Here is a 19381-nt window from a genome sequence, read left to right on the forward strand (position 1 = left end):
GCATGTCGTTAAAACATATCATATGGTTGGCTAAGAGTCTAGACTGGAGAATCAGGATGCCTGGGTTCGGGTCCCACTTCTGACGCGTGCTCGTTAAGTTTGGATCCTAGCTCTGCTGTGTCCTCGCAATGTGATCTGGAGCGAGCCACTCATTACCACCACCCGCCCCCCCCCTCCCCTCCCCCCCCCCCCCCCCCCCCCCCCGCCGCCCTGCCATGGTACCTCACCGTCCTCATCCGTGTACTGGAGAGAATACCAACTGCAAGAGGGGATCAAACTAACGAGGGAAGTGCTTAGAAGAGTGTCTGCTACAAAGCAGAAGTTCAGTAAGTACAAGCCATTATTACTGTCGTCATTATTACCCCACTGACCAATAAAAGTTCCATTTCTCTATGTTGTTCCCACAACATTCAAGAGGGTTCTGTCTGGGTCACAGGATGAAGAGTGATTTTTAGCCTTTTCTCTTTTGGTCTTGTGTATTTCTCATGTCTCTGTAACGAATACATATTGCTTTTAAAAGGAAAAATATTTTCATTTTTAAAAAATGCGTGCTGAACATCACACCTTCATTGGTTTCTAGTCATTAGACCCAATGGGTTAGCTGTGGTGGACAGGAAGAAAACCAATTTATTTTAACAAAGTGAACAGCGCAGAAGAGATGGCTTCCAAGAAGACGTTCATTTTTTCGATTGCCTTTTTTCGTTCCTAAAACTTGGACTATTCTCATTTCCACCCATTATCAGCATCATGGCCTTTTCCTGAGGACTGCTTCTATGAATATGTCTATGTAAGAAAAGGGAACAAATGCTCTGACCTGTTGTTCAATTTCGTAAATTATATGCCAGTCTCATTTCAAAATTACTTGTAGAAAAAAAACTGAACCCACAAAATTACCAGTCCATAATTCAGCTCACACTGCCAATTTTTTAAAACAAGGTAATCAACAACAGAATAATGGCCAAATATGAAAAACATCGTGGATGGAAAACAAATCAGTGTTTGGGAAGAAAACATGACCGGCTTTTGGTTGTTAGTCATCCAATTCTAGAAAAGGCAGCACGCTATACAGGCTTTTATATTTTAAAGAAAAAAAATTTCGTGGCACAGTGGAATGCTAAATCCCAATTTAAGAAGACTTTCAAGATTTGGTTATTTCCCACAGTGAATTTTCCATAGAAGTGAAGTGGGCCTCAAGGCCACCTAAGCACCATGCAAAACACTGGCCTTTTGTAGGAATACAAGTCGACAGATTACATGCCCCAGTCTTCTGCAGATCAACGTTCACAAAGAAAGTGGAACAATATGAATTGTGGATCGCCATGCCTCGAAAATCGCTGCAGCTTAAAACAGACCCAGTTGAGGGGCACCTGGCTGGCTCAGTCAGTAGAGCGTGCGGCTCTTGATCTCGGGGTTGTGAGTTCGAGTCCCACGTTGGGGGTAGAGATTACTTAAAAGCGGCGGGCGGGGGGCGACTGAGTGGCTCAGTTGGTTAAGCGTCCTACTCTTGATTTCAGCTCAGGTCATGATCTCTCGGTCGTGAGATCGAGCCCTTTGTCGGGCTCTGCAATGAGTGCGGAGCCTAATTGGGACTCTCATTCTCTCTCTGTCTCAAAATAAATAAACATTAAAAGAAAAAAAAAGAACCAGTTGAATGTGGTGTGAAGGGAACTCATTTGGTACCATTTGATGGACCCAAACCCCGCTTCACAATGAAAATGAAAGGGAAAGAATGAAAGGCGTATCTGCCTTCCTAGCAGAAACAGAACTTCAGAACAACCAAAAAGCCTTGGAGTACTAAGGGCCAGCTCATAAACGTAGTTTCGATGATAGGAAAATCATCATTTCACGACGCCTGCTGAAATCATTGATTTGATCGATGAGACCAAGCGGCACAAAAAAGCATCAGCTGAAGAGCTGACCGGGTGCTAACTTAGCACCACGAGGACTATCTCCAGGCGGCACGGGGCTGGAAATCAGTGTAAATGGCTGGAGGGGACACCCCGTCAGCACCTTAAACACAGCGCTCAATCTCAGCCTCCCTAATGGTGGGAGGACTGGATACTACCTGCCTCCCAACAAGTGGAAAAGTTTTACAATGGACTGTTACACGAGAGTAAAGAACGGATCACTTTGAAAGCGCAGCCATGCTATTTTGGTTACGTTCCTGGTTTTTCTTTTCTTCCTCTTCCTCTTCTTCTTCTTTTTTTTTTTTTTTTTTTTTTGCATTCCTTGTTTTTAAAGATACACACTGAAGTGGAAAAAAAAAAAAACACAAAAACCAACAACTCAGCAGCATTTGGAAGTCAACTCCAAGTTATCGAGCCGCTTTCCAATCAGGAATGTTAAACTGGCACGGTACTGAAAACATAATTGGTTTCCAAGAAGCGGGGGAAGAATAGATCATTTTTTACGGGTGAAAAAGAAAGGCAGAGGCAGGAGGAGAAGCAATTCCCTCCGCACAGCCCCCTGCCCCCAGACATGGCCCGCAGCCCAATTAGTCACAAAGAAAAAGGCAAGCAGCAGAGCAACAGGAAGAAACGCTGTTGGCCACAGCGTTACCATGGGGACAAGCAAAACACTGTCAAAACAGTGGAAACCTTAAGGAAAACTATAGGGAGGATTTCATTTATTTGCGGCCACACCTACGTAAGTTTCTGAAAAGAACCACTATAGGTGGTGTAGCGTGGAAGACGAGCGTTTAGAAAGGGCATGGCTTGTTTTTCAGGCTCAGGAGACACCAACTTTGGGCTACGATGGCTTCAGGTTCAGGTTCAGGTTCTGCAATGGCCTGTCTGTATGACAGTCCTGGAGAAAGGTCTCTCAGGCGCCCACTGCCCCCATCTCTAAAATGAAGGGGTAGGACTAGCATCTAAGAGTTTTAAAAACTGACAAAGGTAAATAATTCGGGGCGCTCAGATGACTCAGTCGGTTGAGCGTCCGACGTCGGCTCAGGTCACGATCTCGAGGTTCGTGAGTTCGAGCCCCGCATCGGGCTCTGGGCTGACAGCTCAGAGCCTGGAGCCCGTTTTGGATTCTGTGTCTCCCTCTCTCTGGCCCTCCCCTTCTCACACTCTGTGTGTGTGTGTCTCTCTCTCTCAAAAATAAACATTAAAAAAAAAAAAGATAAATAATTCAACATGTAAAACATCCACCTCACTGGATGACCCCTAGGGCCATGTTCATTCTATAATTCGATAATTCTAGAAGTAAAAGGCTCATCTTTCTGCTGCATATACAGTTCAATTGATAAGACTTGGTGCCGTGCAGAGAAAAGATGATTCATTTGCTTAAAAAGAAAACATGAAAATTTGTTCCATTCCCCTTTCCCCTGTCTGGCATTTGTATTACACTTTTAGTTTTAAACCCTGATTTCATTTAATGGTCTGCAACCACCACAAACAAAAACATCTTATGCTTTTCGCGGTCCATCTTGTCAGCGTATCTGCCTCGCTAAATTATAGAATTCTCTGACTCATCGGGATAACATATTATCCTCTACACAGCAAATTGAAAAAAAGCAATTTTCCCATCTCTGAGACAGATAATTGATCTGATTTCGCTGTCGATGTTACTGCCGTTCACTCTATCACTCGGGCTCGAAACCTTGAGATTATTTTTACTCCGTACCTTTCATCGCCCACAGAGTCCCCAAGTTGTAATGAGTCGCCTTCAATAATGTCTCTTGCGTCAATCTCCCCTGCTACCACCTAAGTTCAAGTCCCTATTATCTCTCAAACTCAGATGGCCAAAATATTCTCTTTTCCCTTAATAACTTGTACAGGGCTTCTTTTATTACAAAAGTAATATGTGCTCGTGATAGGCAATCTGGAAATTTCAGAAAGGTAGAGAATAACATCAATTATCCACGCGGTCGTTCTGCCCAGATGATCATTTTGACTCCTTTCTTTCCACTCACTGTTCTATGCGTACATTCGTGTGGTTTTATAAAAGTTAGGATTGTAATGTACTATGCAGTTATGATGTTTCTTACTCTTGTACCAGGAGCAGTTCGCTGTGACATCAAATGCTTTGAAAACCTAACCTGGTTTTTCACTAATTCTCCATTGTGGGTGTCTCACTGGCTTCTAAAGTCTTCGTGTTAGAGACAGACGCTGCACTGACCATCCCGGTGCCATTGTTGGATTATCTCCTCATCCTAAAAGTATAATTGTAAGATCACAGATTCTTGTTACGTGTTCCCAAGTTGCCCTCCACAAAGTGCGTGAGAAGTGCCAGGCCCCCACCCCCACCGTCCCACTTGCTGGCATGGGCTACTATCACTCTTTACAAACTTATTGGGCCGGAAATTTATCTTATCGATGCTCGGGCTGTATGTCCTGTATGTATCCGTGAGTCCAAACGCGTGTTCACAGATATTGGGCGTTCGTACCGCGGCACTTGGGCTCGTCTTCGTTCTGCTGAGAGGGGTAGCAAACTCAAAGGTGTTTCAGGGGTCTGGCACGTGAGTTACCTCAACATGTGAAACCACGGCGGGAACCGGGAACGAGAGGGCCAGAGATGAACTGGAAGAGTGTGCGCCATGCCAAATGGAAAGATTTTAAATACGCCACGCTGGCCAAACAAAGCGTGTATGTGGCAAGTTCAGGACTGGGTTCCCAGGTGGCTCCCATGGCTACCCCTCTAATCCATTCCCTCCAGATTGACGTCAGAATGGTACTCCTTTTACCTCCCCATGTAAGGCCAGCCGGAATGCGACTCCAAACCTTTTTCTCGGAGCTCCCCTACCCCAACCCTCTCTATCAAACGGAACTCTCAGAAGGTAGTGAGGTTCCTGGGGACAAACACTCTATCTTACAAGAGGCAATGCAGCAGAGTGGAAAGAGAGAGAGAGAGAGAGAGAGAGAGAGAGAGAGAGAGAGAGACACAACTCCAGGATCAGACAGTTCTGGGTCAAATCCCACCTTACTACCTACTAGCTGTGTGACTGCAGTCAAGTGACTTAGCCTCACTGAGGCTTCGTTTCCTCATCTGTACTAAAACAAGAAAACGGCACTACAGCACCTACACCAAAGGACGGTTACCAGCATGGAAGAAGGGAATAGAAGCAAAGCACCGAATAAATACACTGTATAACGTAGTAGCCTTTCCATGACTCTTTAGAGGCGCTCATGTACCCGCACAGACCCCAACCTCCTTCCTAAGGAAAATAGCCATGACAGCATTTTCCTTTCTTTTTATTTGAGAGACAGAGAGAGAGAGAGCAGGCATGCGAGTGGGGGAGACGGGCAGAGGGAGAGAGACAGAATCCCGAGCGGGCTCCACACTCAGTGCCCAGCCCGACACAGGGCTCTATCCCATGACCCCGGGATCATGACCTGAGCCGAAATCAAGAGTTGGACGCTAGGGGCGCCTGGGTGGCTCAGTCAGTTGGTTGATTGACTGGCTCAGGTCATGATCTTGCAGTTCGTGGGTTCGAGCCCCGTGCCGGGCTCTGTGCTGACAGCTCGGAGCCTGGAGCCTGCTTCGGATTCTGTGTCTCCCTCCCTCTCTCTCTCAAATAAATAAACATTCAAAAAAACAAAAAGAGTTGAACGCTCAACCAACTGAGCCACCCAGGCGCCCCAGAACAGTGTTCTTCAAAGTGTCTCCACAAACTATCTTGCCAGAACAGGAATCATCTGTGAGCTCCCGTTCACTACGCGGATTCCCGGGACCCATCCCAGACCTCCTGAATCGGACTTTCTGGAGGCGGGGTCCGGGGGCCCCTATTCTTACAAGGGTTTCAGTTGGTCGTGACTCAACTAAAGACGAAGAACCAGTGGTTGCCATATTCACCTGAGTTACACTTGACTTCTGCCTCACGGTGCCCCACCCTCAGGGTCTGGCAGTATGACCATGCCTTGCTGAAAGACTGATCCAGAAGAATCCTCCTCTGAAAGCAAATCAGCCTCCCTGCCTTCCTTCCTGAGCTGTATATCATCGCTGCTATTGTGAATCACTTGCTATTAAGAGAATTGTTTGGGGAGGGGCGCCTGGCTGACTCAGTTGGTTCGGCGTGTGACTCCTGCTCTCAGGGTCATGGGTTTAAGCCCCTTGTTGGGGGTAGAGCTTACTTAAAAAAGAAACCGTCTGGAGATGCACAAGAATGGGAAAGCATCCACAGTAATACTAATCGCTAACGCTTACTAGGCACCAGTAATGGTACCGGGCACGTTAAGCAGTCTGTATGTATTAAATTAATCTAAACCACAGAACGACACCAAGAGGCGGGCGCTATCATTACCTTCATGTTACAAATGAGAAAACTGAGGCACAGAGAGGTTAGGGAAGTTACCTAAGGTCAGACAGATGGTAAATGAGATTTGAATCCAGACAATGTGACTCCAGAGCCCAGGCTATCATGTACTATGCTGTACGATTTCACGAAATTAACTGCCCTGGGCCTGATATCACTAATTTAAGATATATGTAGTAATGCTGATATTTATTCCATTTAGTGTCCTTATTATTTTCTTTGGGTGAATGTACTTATCGGAGAAACCTGAAACTCTTCGCTTCCCCTGGGGTCTTCGCTTTTCTAGCCACAAATTCCAGCATGGGAGTCTGCAGCAAACGAACTGTAACAGTTGGGGTGAGTTTGTCTTCGGAGGCCAGCTTTCCAGGCACCAACACGAACAAAATCTATGTCCATGTTTACCCTATCTTTCTATTTCCCCAAATCACCAAGAGGCAGAAACCCTGCCCTTCGCACTGGTTTCATCTGGAAGGCTCCTCTCACTGAGGGTTTGGACTGAACAGATTCCCTACCCCAGAGAGAACAAAGCCCAGCGATACGAGCTGGGCAAAGTATCCCGAGGACTTCTCAAATGGTCTGCGTAGTCTGAGATACAAAATTGTTTAACTTATTTTTAAAAATTTTTTACTGTTTCTTATTGAGAGAGAGAGCATGAGCAGGGGAGGGGCAGAGAGAGGGGGAGACACAGAATCCGAAGCCGGCTCCATGCTTCGAGCGGTCAGCACAGAGCCCGACGCGGGGCTCGAACTCACAAACCGTGAGATCACGACCTGAGCCGAAGTCGGACACTCAACCGACTGAGCCGCCCAGGCGCCCCTTATTTTTTATTTTAAGTGGGCTCTATGCCCAATGTGGGGTTCAAACTCATGACCCTGAGATCAAGAAGTGCATGCCCCAACAGACTGAGCCAGCCGTGTACTGTGAGATGCAACATTTTAAATCACCTCTTCTTTAATCTTTTAGGTAAAATGTAGTTTAAAATAATCAATTTTGCATTTTCTTTTAGAGAGAGAGACAGCAAGAGAGCGTGTGCAAGTGGGGGAGAGGCAGAGGGAGAAGGAGAGAGAGAATCTTGAGAATCTTAATCCACACCCAGCGCAGAGCCCGATGCAGGGCTTGATCTCATGACCGGGAAATCATGACCCGAGCTGAAATTAAGAGTCGGACACAACTGACTGAGCTACCCAAGTGCCCCAAAATAACCAATTTTGAAATAAAGTACTGACACATGTTTCAACACGGATGAACCACATTATGCGAAGTGAAAGAAGCCAGACACAAAAGGACAAATATTGTAGGACTCCACTTACACGAGGTACCCAGAATAGGCAAACTCATAGAGACAGAAAGTAGAAAAGAGGTGGCCAGCTCCTGGGGGGAATGGGAAGTCCGCGTTTAACGGGCACGGTTTCTATCTGGGATGATGAAAGAGTTCTGGAGATAGCGATAATGGTTGCACGACACTGTTGAATGTACTCAATGCCATTGAGACGTATACTTAAAAAGGGTCAAAACGGCACATTTTCTGGGTTTGTTTTTGTTTTTGTTTTTTACAAATCCCACAGCCTCCGAACAAAACCCAGTTTCGAACTTCATGGAATCAGTGCTTACCAGGCTGTCATCATTCTGGTCTCCAAACATTTCTTTAAAAATCTTGCCAGGGTCAGGAATTGGAGGGAATATAATGATCTTGAGCCTTTAAGAAAACAGAGACATTTTTTGATCAAATCTTCCAGTCCACAGGAACGTCCCATTTAAATAAAGGCACTTTATTTATTTATTTTTTCAACGTTTATTTATTTTTGAGACAGAGAGAGACAGAGCATGAACAGGGGAGGGGCAGAGAGAGAGAGGGAGACACAGAATCCGAAACAGGCTGCAGGCTCCGAGCGGTCAGCACAGAGCCCGACGCGGGGCTCGAACTCACGGGCCGCGAGATCATGACCTGAGCCGAAGTCGGAGGCCTAACCGACCAAGCCACCCAGGCGCCCCTAAATAAAGGCACTTTAAAAGAAGCCTTGGACAAAAGACATGGTGCACTAGTCACCTTTAGTGATAAAGCAGCCGTGAATAAAATTCCAAAAGAAGCTCAGAAACCCATGTCCTTACAGCACCCAAGTATGGGTGCAACAAGGGGGCCGTCAGGATAAACACACTGCTCATACTCTTACCGTTTAAAAAAAATTTTTTTTTACGTTTATTTAGTTTTGAGAGACAGAGTCAGTCAGACAGAGCACAAGTGGGGGAGGTGTAGAGAGAGAAGGAGACACAGAATCCCATGCAGGCTCTAGGCTCCGAGCAAGCCTTCGGCACAGAGCCCGACGCGGGGCTCGAACCCACGAACTGCGAGATCGTGACCTGAGTCGAAGTCGGTCACCCAACCGACTGGGCCACCCAGGCGCCCCACTCTCATCGTTTTTAAAACTGTTTTCCAGCTTGGGGCACCTGGGTGGCTAACTGGGTGAGGCGTCTGACTCTTGATTTCGACTCAGGTCATGATCTCGTGGTTCATGAGACTGAGCCCCGCGTCAGCGCGGAGGCTGCTTGCCCGCTCGCTCGCCCCCCCCCCCCCCCACCCGCAAGATAAATTTTTTCCAGCTTAAATGAGATCTATTCAAGGGAAAAAAATTGTACACGTGTGAGGTGAACAACATGATGTTGTACGTTATGAAACGATGACCACGATCAAGCAAATTAACACACCCATCACCTCACACGGTTATGACTGTGCGTGCGTGGGTGTGTGCGCGCGTGCGTGAGCCGTCCCCTATAATTGAATAATAACGGTGCTTTACTCATCATAGGCCAGATGGGGGCTCATTGCTTATAATTTCAAAAAAAAAAAAATCTTCCGAGAACAGGGTTCATTCCTCTTTTTACTTTCTTCTTTTCTCCCCTCCCCATCTTTATGCCTCAGACTACCCTTTGGTGGCCCCACCTCATCTCCCAGGCTCTGAACATCGGCGTGGCCCAGGGCTCTGTCTCTCGCCCTCTGGCCCTCTCACTGTACGAGCGCTCTCTTCCAGTCTTAGGGCTTCGGGTCCAGTTACACGCCGAGGGCTCCCCAGATTCCATCTCCGGCCCAGACCTCCCCCCGAAACTCCAGATTCATCGCGCGACTACCCCTGTGACATCCCTACTCGGGTGTCTAACGGCCATCTGGAACTGACATTCCAAACTGAGTCTTCCCCTTTGCCCCAGGGCCAGCGCTCCGCACAATCTTCTCCCTCTCAGCCGACGGCTCCAGCGTTCACCCAAACCTGAGCTCTCCGTGAACCCTCAGTTTCCCTCGGGCCTCACGGGCAAGCGGCCATCAGCAAGCGCTCTCAGCTCTACCTTCCGAATGCGTCCCACCTCTGACCGCGTCTTACTACCGCCATCACTAACCTCCTAGGCCAGGCTTCCCACGTCTTTACCCCCCAAAAGGCGGCAGCACCTTCTGACCAGCCCACCCGCTTCCGTTCCTGCCCGAGCCAGCTCTTCATTCGGCAATGTCGGTGACCTTTCATGACAGTAAAATCAGGGCGGGTTCCTTTCCCCGCTTAACACTCTGCAACGATTCCCCCTCATGCTGAGGACGAAATCTCAATTCCCCCGCCATGGCCCACGTGATCTGGCTCCGCCAACCTCTCCAGCCTCATCTGGCGCTCGCCCCTTGCGCGCACCGAGTGCCGTCTCTCTACCGACCAGAGAGAGACAACTTGGTGAAGTTCTCTTTCCCGCAGCTTTAAAGTAGCAGCTTGCCCTGCATTAATACTGGACGGGTCATTGAATGCGTCACGCCAAGACTTCATTCCAAGCGCTACCGCCTTTGGCCGTATTAGGCATCTGAAAGAGCAGGGTGAACACGGGGCCTGTCGATGATCCCAAACACACGCGAAGGGAACGGTGCCGGAGCGGGGCCGCGGGAAATTAACGCGACACCTTCCTCCCCAGAAAATGGGCACGGTAATCCCTCTGGGCCGCGCCATACTACCAAAAGCCGTTGATAGCCAAAGTGCTCCTAATACGTGGGGCGAGCACCAAACGCTCTCACAAACAGTAGGAACTGGAGAGGAAGGGCCAACAGAAGCCGCCAAGCCGACCGGGGCGACCGCCTCACCTTTTGAGATAAAGCAGGAGGACTATGATGGCACCCGCAACGATGACCGGGGTGGCGAGCAGCATGGTTATATAGAATGTGGGGTCGGCGTTCTCACCTGGCAAACGGAAAGCAAACAAAAAGACATGAGAAATCAAACCCTTTTGGGGGCGGGGGGGGGGGAAACAACAAGCAACCGTTGGATCAAACTAGCGAGATCGCAGCTTTCTCTGCACTCTACCCCAACCTGTTTTCCAACTCTTCAATTCTATTTTTAAGGTTTTTTAATGCTTATTTATTTCTCAGAGAGAGAGACAGAGAGACAGAGAGAGAGAGAGAGAGAGAGAGAGAGAGAGACAGACTGTGAGCAGGGGAGGGGCAGAGACAGAGGGAGACACAGAATCCGAAGCAGGCTCCAGGCTCCGAGCTGTCAGCACAGAGCCGGATGCGGGGCTCGAACTCACTGACCGCGAGATCATGACCGGAGCTAAAGTCGGGCGCTTAACCGGCTGAGCCACCCGGGCGCCCCCAAAACGCTTCAATGATCTCATCTTCCGTTCCCTTAGCAGCGAAAAACAAAGTCCTGCTCTAGTGCCCAACATGCCACAGATGAAAAGACACCTTGAGGGTTGTCTGAAGCCAGGGTATCTTAACTAGTTCCAGACACTATTCACAATGCTATTACACCTGTTAGAAAGATCATGTCATTAACAGTGACTCTCTCTTCTTGTTGGTCACTTAACCACTACTAGAACACCTAAGGCACTCCTAACTACCACTACTACTATTTTTAACTGAGCATCTGCTACATACGTGATACCACCCGGAGTGCCTCGATGTGTTTCTATGTATGCTATGGAGAGAGACGATGGTGTCTCCTGTTTATACAGATGAGAAGGATAAGGCTCAGAGAGGGTTAGTGGCTCGTTCAGAAGGGTTTAGTAAGTCAGGCCTCAAATCCGGCACTGTCCAAGTTCCAAAGCTTCTCGGTCACTTGAGAAGTTGACTTGCTACGCTTCACACGCAGAATGTCATGTCTGCTTACGTGCTCATCTTTTCCACGAGGGCATGACCACCTAGGAAGCATCGTCAGGGCCTAGCATCCCTGTGTTAGCCTCTAAGATGGCCCCAAATGATCCCTGCCTCCTGATACTCACGCCCTTACATAACCTCCTCCCCTCGAGGGTGGGCCGGACTGACTGACTTGCCTGTAAAGAACTGAACGGCAGCGTTCATGTCATTTCCAAGATTAGGTTACAAAAGACTGGTTTCCACACCGGGTGTCCTCTCACACACTCTTGCTTGAGTCACTTGCTTGAGCAAGCCAGTCGCCGTTTCATGAGGCATGAAATGCCTGCCTGCATGAAAGGCCCAAAGGGCAAGAAACTGAGGGAGGCCTCTGCAGGAGCTCCCTAGGGCTGCTGGAGTGAATCGCCACACATCGGTTGGCTTAAAACGATAGACGTGTGTTCTCTCACAGTTCCGAAGGCTAGACGCCCAAAAGCAATCCGCAGGGACGTGCTCCCTCTGAAGGCTCTGGAGACGAATCCCTCCTTGCCTCCTCCTAGCTTCTGGTGGCTCCCAGGAACCCTTGGGGTTCCTTGGCTATACCTGCATCACTCCATCGTCTGCCCCCATCCTCACAGGGCCTTCTTCCCTGGGGGGGGAGGGGTCTCTTCGTGTTTCTGTGTATCCTCTCTCATAATGATACTGGTCATCAGATGCAGGGTCTACTTTAATGGTGTGACCTCATCTTAACCTGATCACATCTGCAAAAACCATTTCCAAATAAAGTCACATTCACAGGTATAGGAGTTGGGAGCCGAACGTATCTTTTTGAGGGAGACGATTCAACCTGCTACAGCCCCCATCCAACAGCCAGCAAGGAACAGAGGCTTTCCGACGACCACATAAGTGAGCTTGGAAGTGGGTTTCCCAGCCCCAATCAAGCCTTCAGATGAGACTGCAGTCCCACCCAACAGCTTGACTGTAACCTCATGAGAGAACCTGGGCCAGAGGCACTGAGCCACGCTGTGCCCAGATTCCTGACCCACAGGAACTGTGAGATGCTAAATGTGTTTTCTAAGCCACCAAATTTTGAGATTCTTTGTTATGCAACAATAGATAAGGAATACAACCATGCCTGGCACCTAGCTTGTTCAGTCCCTCAATTAGTAGGGAACCGATTACCTCAATAACCTGTCTCTCTGACTGTCAGAGAGCTATTAGAAAGTTCTTCCGGTGGTCCTATTTTGCCCCAAGGAGCCACAAAAGAAAATAACCTATCTCCTCTTCTACTTAAAATTCAGCAATCAGGACTCCTCACCCCCAGGCTTGCTTCATCCAACCACTTGTCCCTAAGTTTTGCGATTCTTCAACATCCCGATGACCCTCTCAATGATAGGTTCCAGTCTGCCAGTGAAGCTCCTACAACGTGGCGCCCAGAATAGAACACTGCACGCTTCTGATGGGGCCAGGACACTGTGTCCCACCCTGTAGTATCCCCTTGTTCTGGGTGCTACACTATCACTGCGGCCTGTGGCTACACACTGGGGGTATTTAAGGATCCAACGCTGAGTCATGCCTACACTCCACCCCACAACACACACACACACATCCATGAAGCGTAGCTCTTTCTACGGGCGCCTGGGTGGCTCAGTCGGTTAAGCGTCCGACTTCGGCTCAGGTCACGATCTCACGGTTGGTGGGTTCGAACCCCGCGTCAGGCCCCGTGCTGACAGCCCGGAGCCCGGAGCCTGCTTCGGGTTCTGTGTCTCCCTCTCTCTCTGCCCCTCCCCCCACTCACGCTCTGTCTCTCTCTCTCTCCCCAAATATGAATAAAAATTAAAATTTTTTTTTTTTAAAAAAACAGCACAGCTCTTTCCAATCCTGTTCTTGGGCCTGACACCCAGTTTGCTCAGGCACTCCGTTAATACACGAAACTGTTGTCTTCAAACCCGGATACGGTTTGATCTCTATCAAACGCCATCAAGGTCACTGTTCTACTCTTGATTCTGTCACTAGCCCACAGGGTGGTCCTCTAGCAAGGCACGAGCTATGGACTTCATCATGCCCGCCTCCCGGTATGTTGTTCAGGTTGTTAAAAACATAGAGACCGGACAGGAGAGAGAGAGTGCCGCCTTTTGGATTGTGGGTTTTCAAAGAGCTGCGCGGTGTGAGTTAAACCTGGGTGATTTGGCTGTAATCGAACAGCAAATGCAGTGCGATTGCAGCTTCCCCTGGAGGATGTCGGGAATGCGGTGCCGCCCCCTCCCCCAGTCTATCTTCTGCTTCGGCCCCTCGCTGGTTTCCGTGGCGCGCGAGGTCCCGTCCCCTCACCTATGCTCATCGCCTGGCTCCAGTTGCTCCACAGCCTGTCGTCCTCGTAGCACAGCTTATTCGTCCTCACCCGGATTCTCACTGTGTTCAGAGTGTCGGGGAGGATGCCGGGGACCATGAAGCAAATTGTACCCTGAGAGGGGAGACAAACACACACGAGGCATGTTACCGGGCGGCTCTCCTTTTCTGCTTCTGAATCCCGCGGAAATAGAATTCTCTGCCAAATTCTGTACGCGATCAAGACTTGGATGGCGGCCCCTACGATCTGACTTTAGCTCCTCAAATGAAACTTGGCAATAACCCGCAAAACAAAGGAGTTTCTTTTGCTCAGAGCAGTTACCGTTGAGGCTACAGTCACCCCGCCCCACCCCCAGTCACTCTGTGAGCTTAAACCCAAAGAGCGAAAGTTGAATTCACTGACCTCCAGGTTTCCCTCAAATTCTGAATTCTGACACTTGGCTTCTTCAACCTGGAAGATATATAAAAAAACAAATACATTCAAAAAGAATGAAAAGACCCCACCGCATCATTTCACCATTTCTAACAAGGTTTCCTTTCATCCCATCTGAAGGGGACCAGGTGCCGTGAAAGGCTAGTTTTGTTTTGTTTTAATAAGATGCGTTGGATCAATTATATACACATACAGGAAAAAAAAAAACCTCTTGACCCCTACCTCACAGTATTTACAAAGTCAATTCCAAATGGACCGCACATCTAAATGTGAAAGTTAAAATAAACTGAACAAACAAATACATAAATACAGCGAGATTTTAGAAGAAAACGTAGAACATCTTCATGACCTTGAAGCAGGAAAAGATTTCTTAAATAAAACCACACAATAGTAACCCTAAAGGAAAAATTGTTATAAAGTCATCTGTATCAAAATTCCAAACTTCTTCTGTTCATCCAAAGATATCCTATTCAGGAAATTTGAAAAGTGACGCATCGAGTGAGAGAAGATGCCCGCAATCGCTGACAAAGAACTTGCATACATACCTATTTATAATATATACTTATATTTATATGTAACACACCCACGCACATATACGTGTAGCCCACCAACTAACGAGGAAGACGCAGACAACCCCACAGAAAAACTGGCAAAAGATTTGAGCAGGCGTTTCACAAGAGGGTATTCCAAATTGCCAACGAACATGTGCAAAAGCGCTCAGCTTCATTAATCATCGGGGAAATGCGAATTAAATCCACAAGCTAATGACACACACACGCCTATCGGACAACACCGAGTGCTGATGAGGATGGGAAGCATCTAGCGTCCTCCGCTTCTGCTCTTCATGGTGTAAATGGGCACAACCATTTGGGAACAGTCTGATCACCACTTAGAGACCATCATATATAACCCTCTGACCCACACAGGCTCAACAGAAACGTACGCACGTGCGCACCAAGAGACAAATACGCAAATGTTCATGAAAACTCTGTTCATAAAACTCCCAACCGGAAACTATCCAAATATGCCCCAAAGGGAGAATGGATAAATCAAATGTGATAATACCGACACGATAGAACCAATGCAGTGAGAACGAAACACTGACAACTACAGGCAACGATATCTGTGGCTCTTCCTAAACGGAACGCTGGGTGAAAGAAGGCAGACGCGCACAAAAAGCAAATGCTGGAGAATTCGTTCATACGAGGCTTCAAAGAGGCAACAGAGGCGCCCGGGGGGCTCAGTCAGGCACCCGACCCTTGGTTTTGGCTCAGGTCACGATCTCACAGTTCATGAGATCGAGCCCCGCATCGGGCTCTGCGCTAACAGCGTGGAGCCTGCCTGGGATCCTTTCTCCCTCTCCCTCTGCCCCTCCCCTGCTCACTTGTTCTCTCTCAAAATCAATAAATAAACTTTAAAAACAAATAAATAAAAATAAACAGAGGCAACAAAACTAATCTATGGGATCAGAAGTCAGGGTAACAGTCATGCTTTGGGAGAGTCACTAAAAGGGGTCACGATGGGGCTTCTGGGGTGCTGGTTACATAAGTGAAAAATCAGTTGCAAAAATCACTTGTGAAAACTCACTGAGCTATGCATAACCACTTGTGTGATTTTTCTATAGGATCCTCTACATCAATTAAACGTTTAAAAAAAAAAAAAAACCAGTCTCCCTTGCTGAGAGTATGGTGTCAAAAACGACTGAGTCAGAGAAAACAAAGTATGATGCAAAATTCTCTTCCACACAATTTAAATCACTTGCTGTCTGACGTAGACAGATCAGTTCCTAAAATGCAAATATTTCGAAAGTGGAGTGAAAAATGAATAGTGAAAACCTGTTGCTTAGTATAAGTAGTCTACTTCTGGCCAACAGGTTATACGAAAAGATGTTCGACATCATTAATCATCAGGGAAATGAAAATCAAAACCACAATTAGGCATCCTCTTATGCCTATTAGAATGGCCAACATCAAAGACAAGAAATAACAAGTGTTGGTGAGGATGTGGAGAAAGGGGAACGCTTGTGCGTTGCCGGTGGGAATGCAAACTGGTGCGGCCACTGTGGAAAACGGTATGGAGGTTTCTCAAGACGTTAAAAATAGAATTGCCCTATGATCCAATAATCACGCTACCCAAAAGGAACAAAAACACTAATTCAAAGGGGTACGTGCACCCCTATGTTTACTGCAGCATTATTTACCATAGCCAAGATATGCAAAGTGTCCACCCGTAGATGAATAAAGAAGACGTGGTATGTATATATGCTGGAATATCATCCAGGCGTGAGAAAGAAGGAAAAATCCTGCCATTTGTGACAACATGGATGAAACTCAGGGGGCACTATGCTAAGTAAAATAAGTCAGAGAAAGACAAATACCGTATGACCTCACGTATATGTGGAATCTAAAAAAGTTGAGTTCAGGGGCACCTGGGTGGCTCAGTGGGTTAAGCATCTGACTTTGGCTCAGGTCACGATCTCACGGTTCATGGATTCAAGCCCCACGTCGGGCTCTGTGCCGACAGCTCGGAGCCTGGAGCCCGCTTCGGATTCTGTGTCTCCCTCTCTCTCTGCCTTTCCCCTGCTCACTCTCTGTCTCTCTCTCAAAATAAATAAACATTAAAAAGTTAAAAAAAATTGTTTTTAAAGTTGAGTTCGTAGAGGCTAAAAGTGGAATGGTGGCAGAAGGGGCTGAGGGACAAGGGGGGAACGGGGTGGTGTTGGTGAAAGGGTACAAGCTTTTAGTTATAAGTTCTGGGGATCTAATGTACAGAATGGTGATTGTAGTTAATAATACCGTATTGTATAGTTGAAATTTGCTAAGAGAGTAGATCTTAAGCGTTCTCACTACTTAAAAAAAGGTAACGGTGGGGGCACCTGGGTGGCTCGGTTGGTTAAGCATCCGACTCTTGATTTTGGCTCAGGACATGATCTCATGGTCATGAGATCGAGCACCACATCAGGATCCACGCTGAGCACAGAGCCTGCTTAGGATTCTCTCTCTCTCTCTCTCTCTCTCTCTCTCTCTAACCACCCCCCACCTTCTTCACGCATGCACACATGCATGCTTTCTCTCTCAAGGTAAATATATAAACATTAAAACAAAGGTAACTGTGTGAAGTGATGGATGTGTTAATTAACTTGATTGTGGTAATCATTTCACAAGATATACGCGTATGAAGTTATCATGTTGTACACCTTGAAAGTAATCACACTTGGGGCGCCTGGGTGGCTCAGTCGGTTAAGCGGCCGACTTCGGCTCAGGTCATGATCTCACGGTCCGTGAGTTCGAGCCCCGCGTCGGGCTCTGTGCTGACCGCTCGGAGCCTGGAGCCTGTTTCACATTCTGTGTCTCCCTCTCTCTGAACCTCCCCCGTTCATGCTCTGGCTCTCTCTGCCTCAAAAATAAATAAACGTTAAAAAAAATTAAAAAAAAAAAAAAAAAGAAAGTAATCACACTGTACAACCCAAATATATATACTTTTTACTTGTCCATCATACCTCAACAAAGCTGGAAGAAACAGTCAACTTTTATCAAAGAGACGCTTAAACACGAGACAAAAACCAGAGCACAGAGCTATGATTTTTGACCGTGCATGTTATTCACTAAATGGTTCCCTGCAGCGTTTGTGATGAGCTGGAAGGCCGGCTGAGTGATGGAGAGTTGTCCTATCGCTACCTTTTCCAGGGCAGAGAAGAGGCCACTTGGGAATCAGAGACCTGCTGGGGAATCACAAGTGTCAACTACCACTTGATGGATCGGGTTGCAGGTTCGTGTCTCCCTCCTCATGACCATCCCCCAGATATATATGGATTCCAGACATCAGCAAATCACGGCGCAAATGGAAGGTTCTGGGCTCTTGTTCAAATGTAAATTCCCTTGCATAGTTTATGGGCTGCTCAGATACCCCTGTGGGAGAAGGAAGACAAGGGCACAGAGGACCAAGCAGAGAGTTTGGGGAGAAGGGGGGTGGTTAAACAAGAGTCATTCTTTGCTTTGTGATTCTGTCATGACTTACTTCTGCCCACAGCCCCCATGTGATGGCACCAGCTCATGTCCCAGCCTACTTCCCCCTCTTAACTAGAACACCAGGCGAAATAATTCCTCAAAAAGGCTCGCAAAAAACAGGGCGGGGGGGGGGGGGGCGGGGGGAAGGGTCCAACCAGAGGAGCTCAAAATCAGTGAGCGTACAAAAAGCTGATGACATTCTGGGAGAGGAAGCAGCTGGTGAACATCTGCCAGGGGAAAGAATGTTCGGCTCAAATGTGTAAACAGAGTTAATTCCAAATAGGCTACAGTTCTGATTTAGGAGGACAAATTCCATAGCATGTACACGCTCTTCAGTTCAAAAGTTTGTAAAAAAGATTAACTCAGTTCGACAATAATTTATTAAGTGATGACCGTGCACATGGTGTTAATCCCAAATATTCTCAAAGTTTAATACATCAGGACCAACCTTTGACTACATAAAGACCAACCGATCAGCTGTGTGGCCTGTAGCAAATTACTTACCCTCTCTGAGCCTTAGTTTCCCAATAAAATATAGATTAAAATAGAACCACTTCACAGACTGTTATATGCTACTGTATAAGAAGCATCTAGAAGAGTAGCTTTGTAGCATATCATGAACACTTAACAAGGGATGGCTGTTACTATTAAGAGGAAGTACTGAGGTGGTCCCCAGTGCTTACCAGCACAAGCTCTGGGGTCAGATCACATTTGCTCCTCTGTGAAATGGGGACAAAATGATAGGACCTAGATCGTCAGGGTAACCGTGAGGATTACAAGAAAGGGTTGAGATAATGTGTCCATTAAGATGCCTACCACAGGGGGGCCCGGGTGGCTCAGTCAGTTGAGCCGCCGACTCTTGATGTCTGCTCACGTCGTGAGCCCGGGGTCGTGGGATCGAGCCCCGCATCGGGCTCCATGCTGAGCGTGGAGAATCCCTGCTCGGGATCAGGATTTTCTCTCTCTCTCCCTCTGTCCCTGTCCACCCCCCACTCGCATGCTCGCTCTCTCGGTCTCTCTCTCCAGAAAACATTTAAAAAATAAAATAAAATGCCTAGCACATAGTAATCGCTCGATCTGTGCTAGCCACTGTTAGCGGGAGCGGCACAAAGTAAACACCCCCGAAGTCCTCCCTGCAGGAGCTTTTATTTTTAGTCAAGAGAAAAGGCTCAAACATGTGATCGGGGTAACTCGCAGGACACAATTCGGTGCCAAATGAGTAATACGAGCAGCATGTGTCTCAGGAT

At 47.6% G+C, this 19381-nt stretch overlaps 1 protein-coding gene across 2 annotated transcripts in view; it reads right to left on the minus strand.

The window, feature by feature from the left end:
- IL13RA1 (interleukin 13 receptor subunit alpha 1) overlaps window positions 1–19381 on the minus strand; it is a 76119-nt gene that overhangs the window by 24567 nt on the left and 32171 nt on the right. For both annotated transcript variants that reach the window (XM_053892120.1, XM_019421895.2), the window contains exons 7-10: window positions 14098–14145; window positions 13677–13809; window positions 10359–10455; window positions 7868–7952 (exon numbers count right to left, since the gene is read on the minus strand). In XM_053892120.1, the coding sequence (XP_053748095.1) occupies window positions 7868–7952; window positions 10359–10455; window positions 13677–13809; window positions 14098–14145 (363 nt within the window). The remainder of the gene's footprint in view (window positions 1–7867; window positions 7953–10358; window positions 10456–13676; window positions 13810–14097; window positions 14146–19381) is intronic.

The sequence above is a fragment of the Panthera pardus genome, unplaced genomic scaffold, assembly GCF_024362965.1.
Source record: "Panthera pardus isolate Hobbes unplaced genomic scaffold, ASM2436296v1 HiC_scaffold_27, whole genome shotgun sequence".
In the NCBI taxonomy this organism is placed as follows: domain Eukaryota; kingdom Metazoa; phylum Chordata; class Mammalia; order Carnivora; family Felidae; genus Panthera; species Panthera pardus.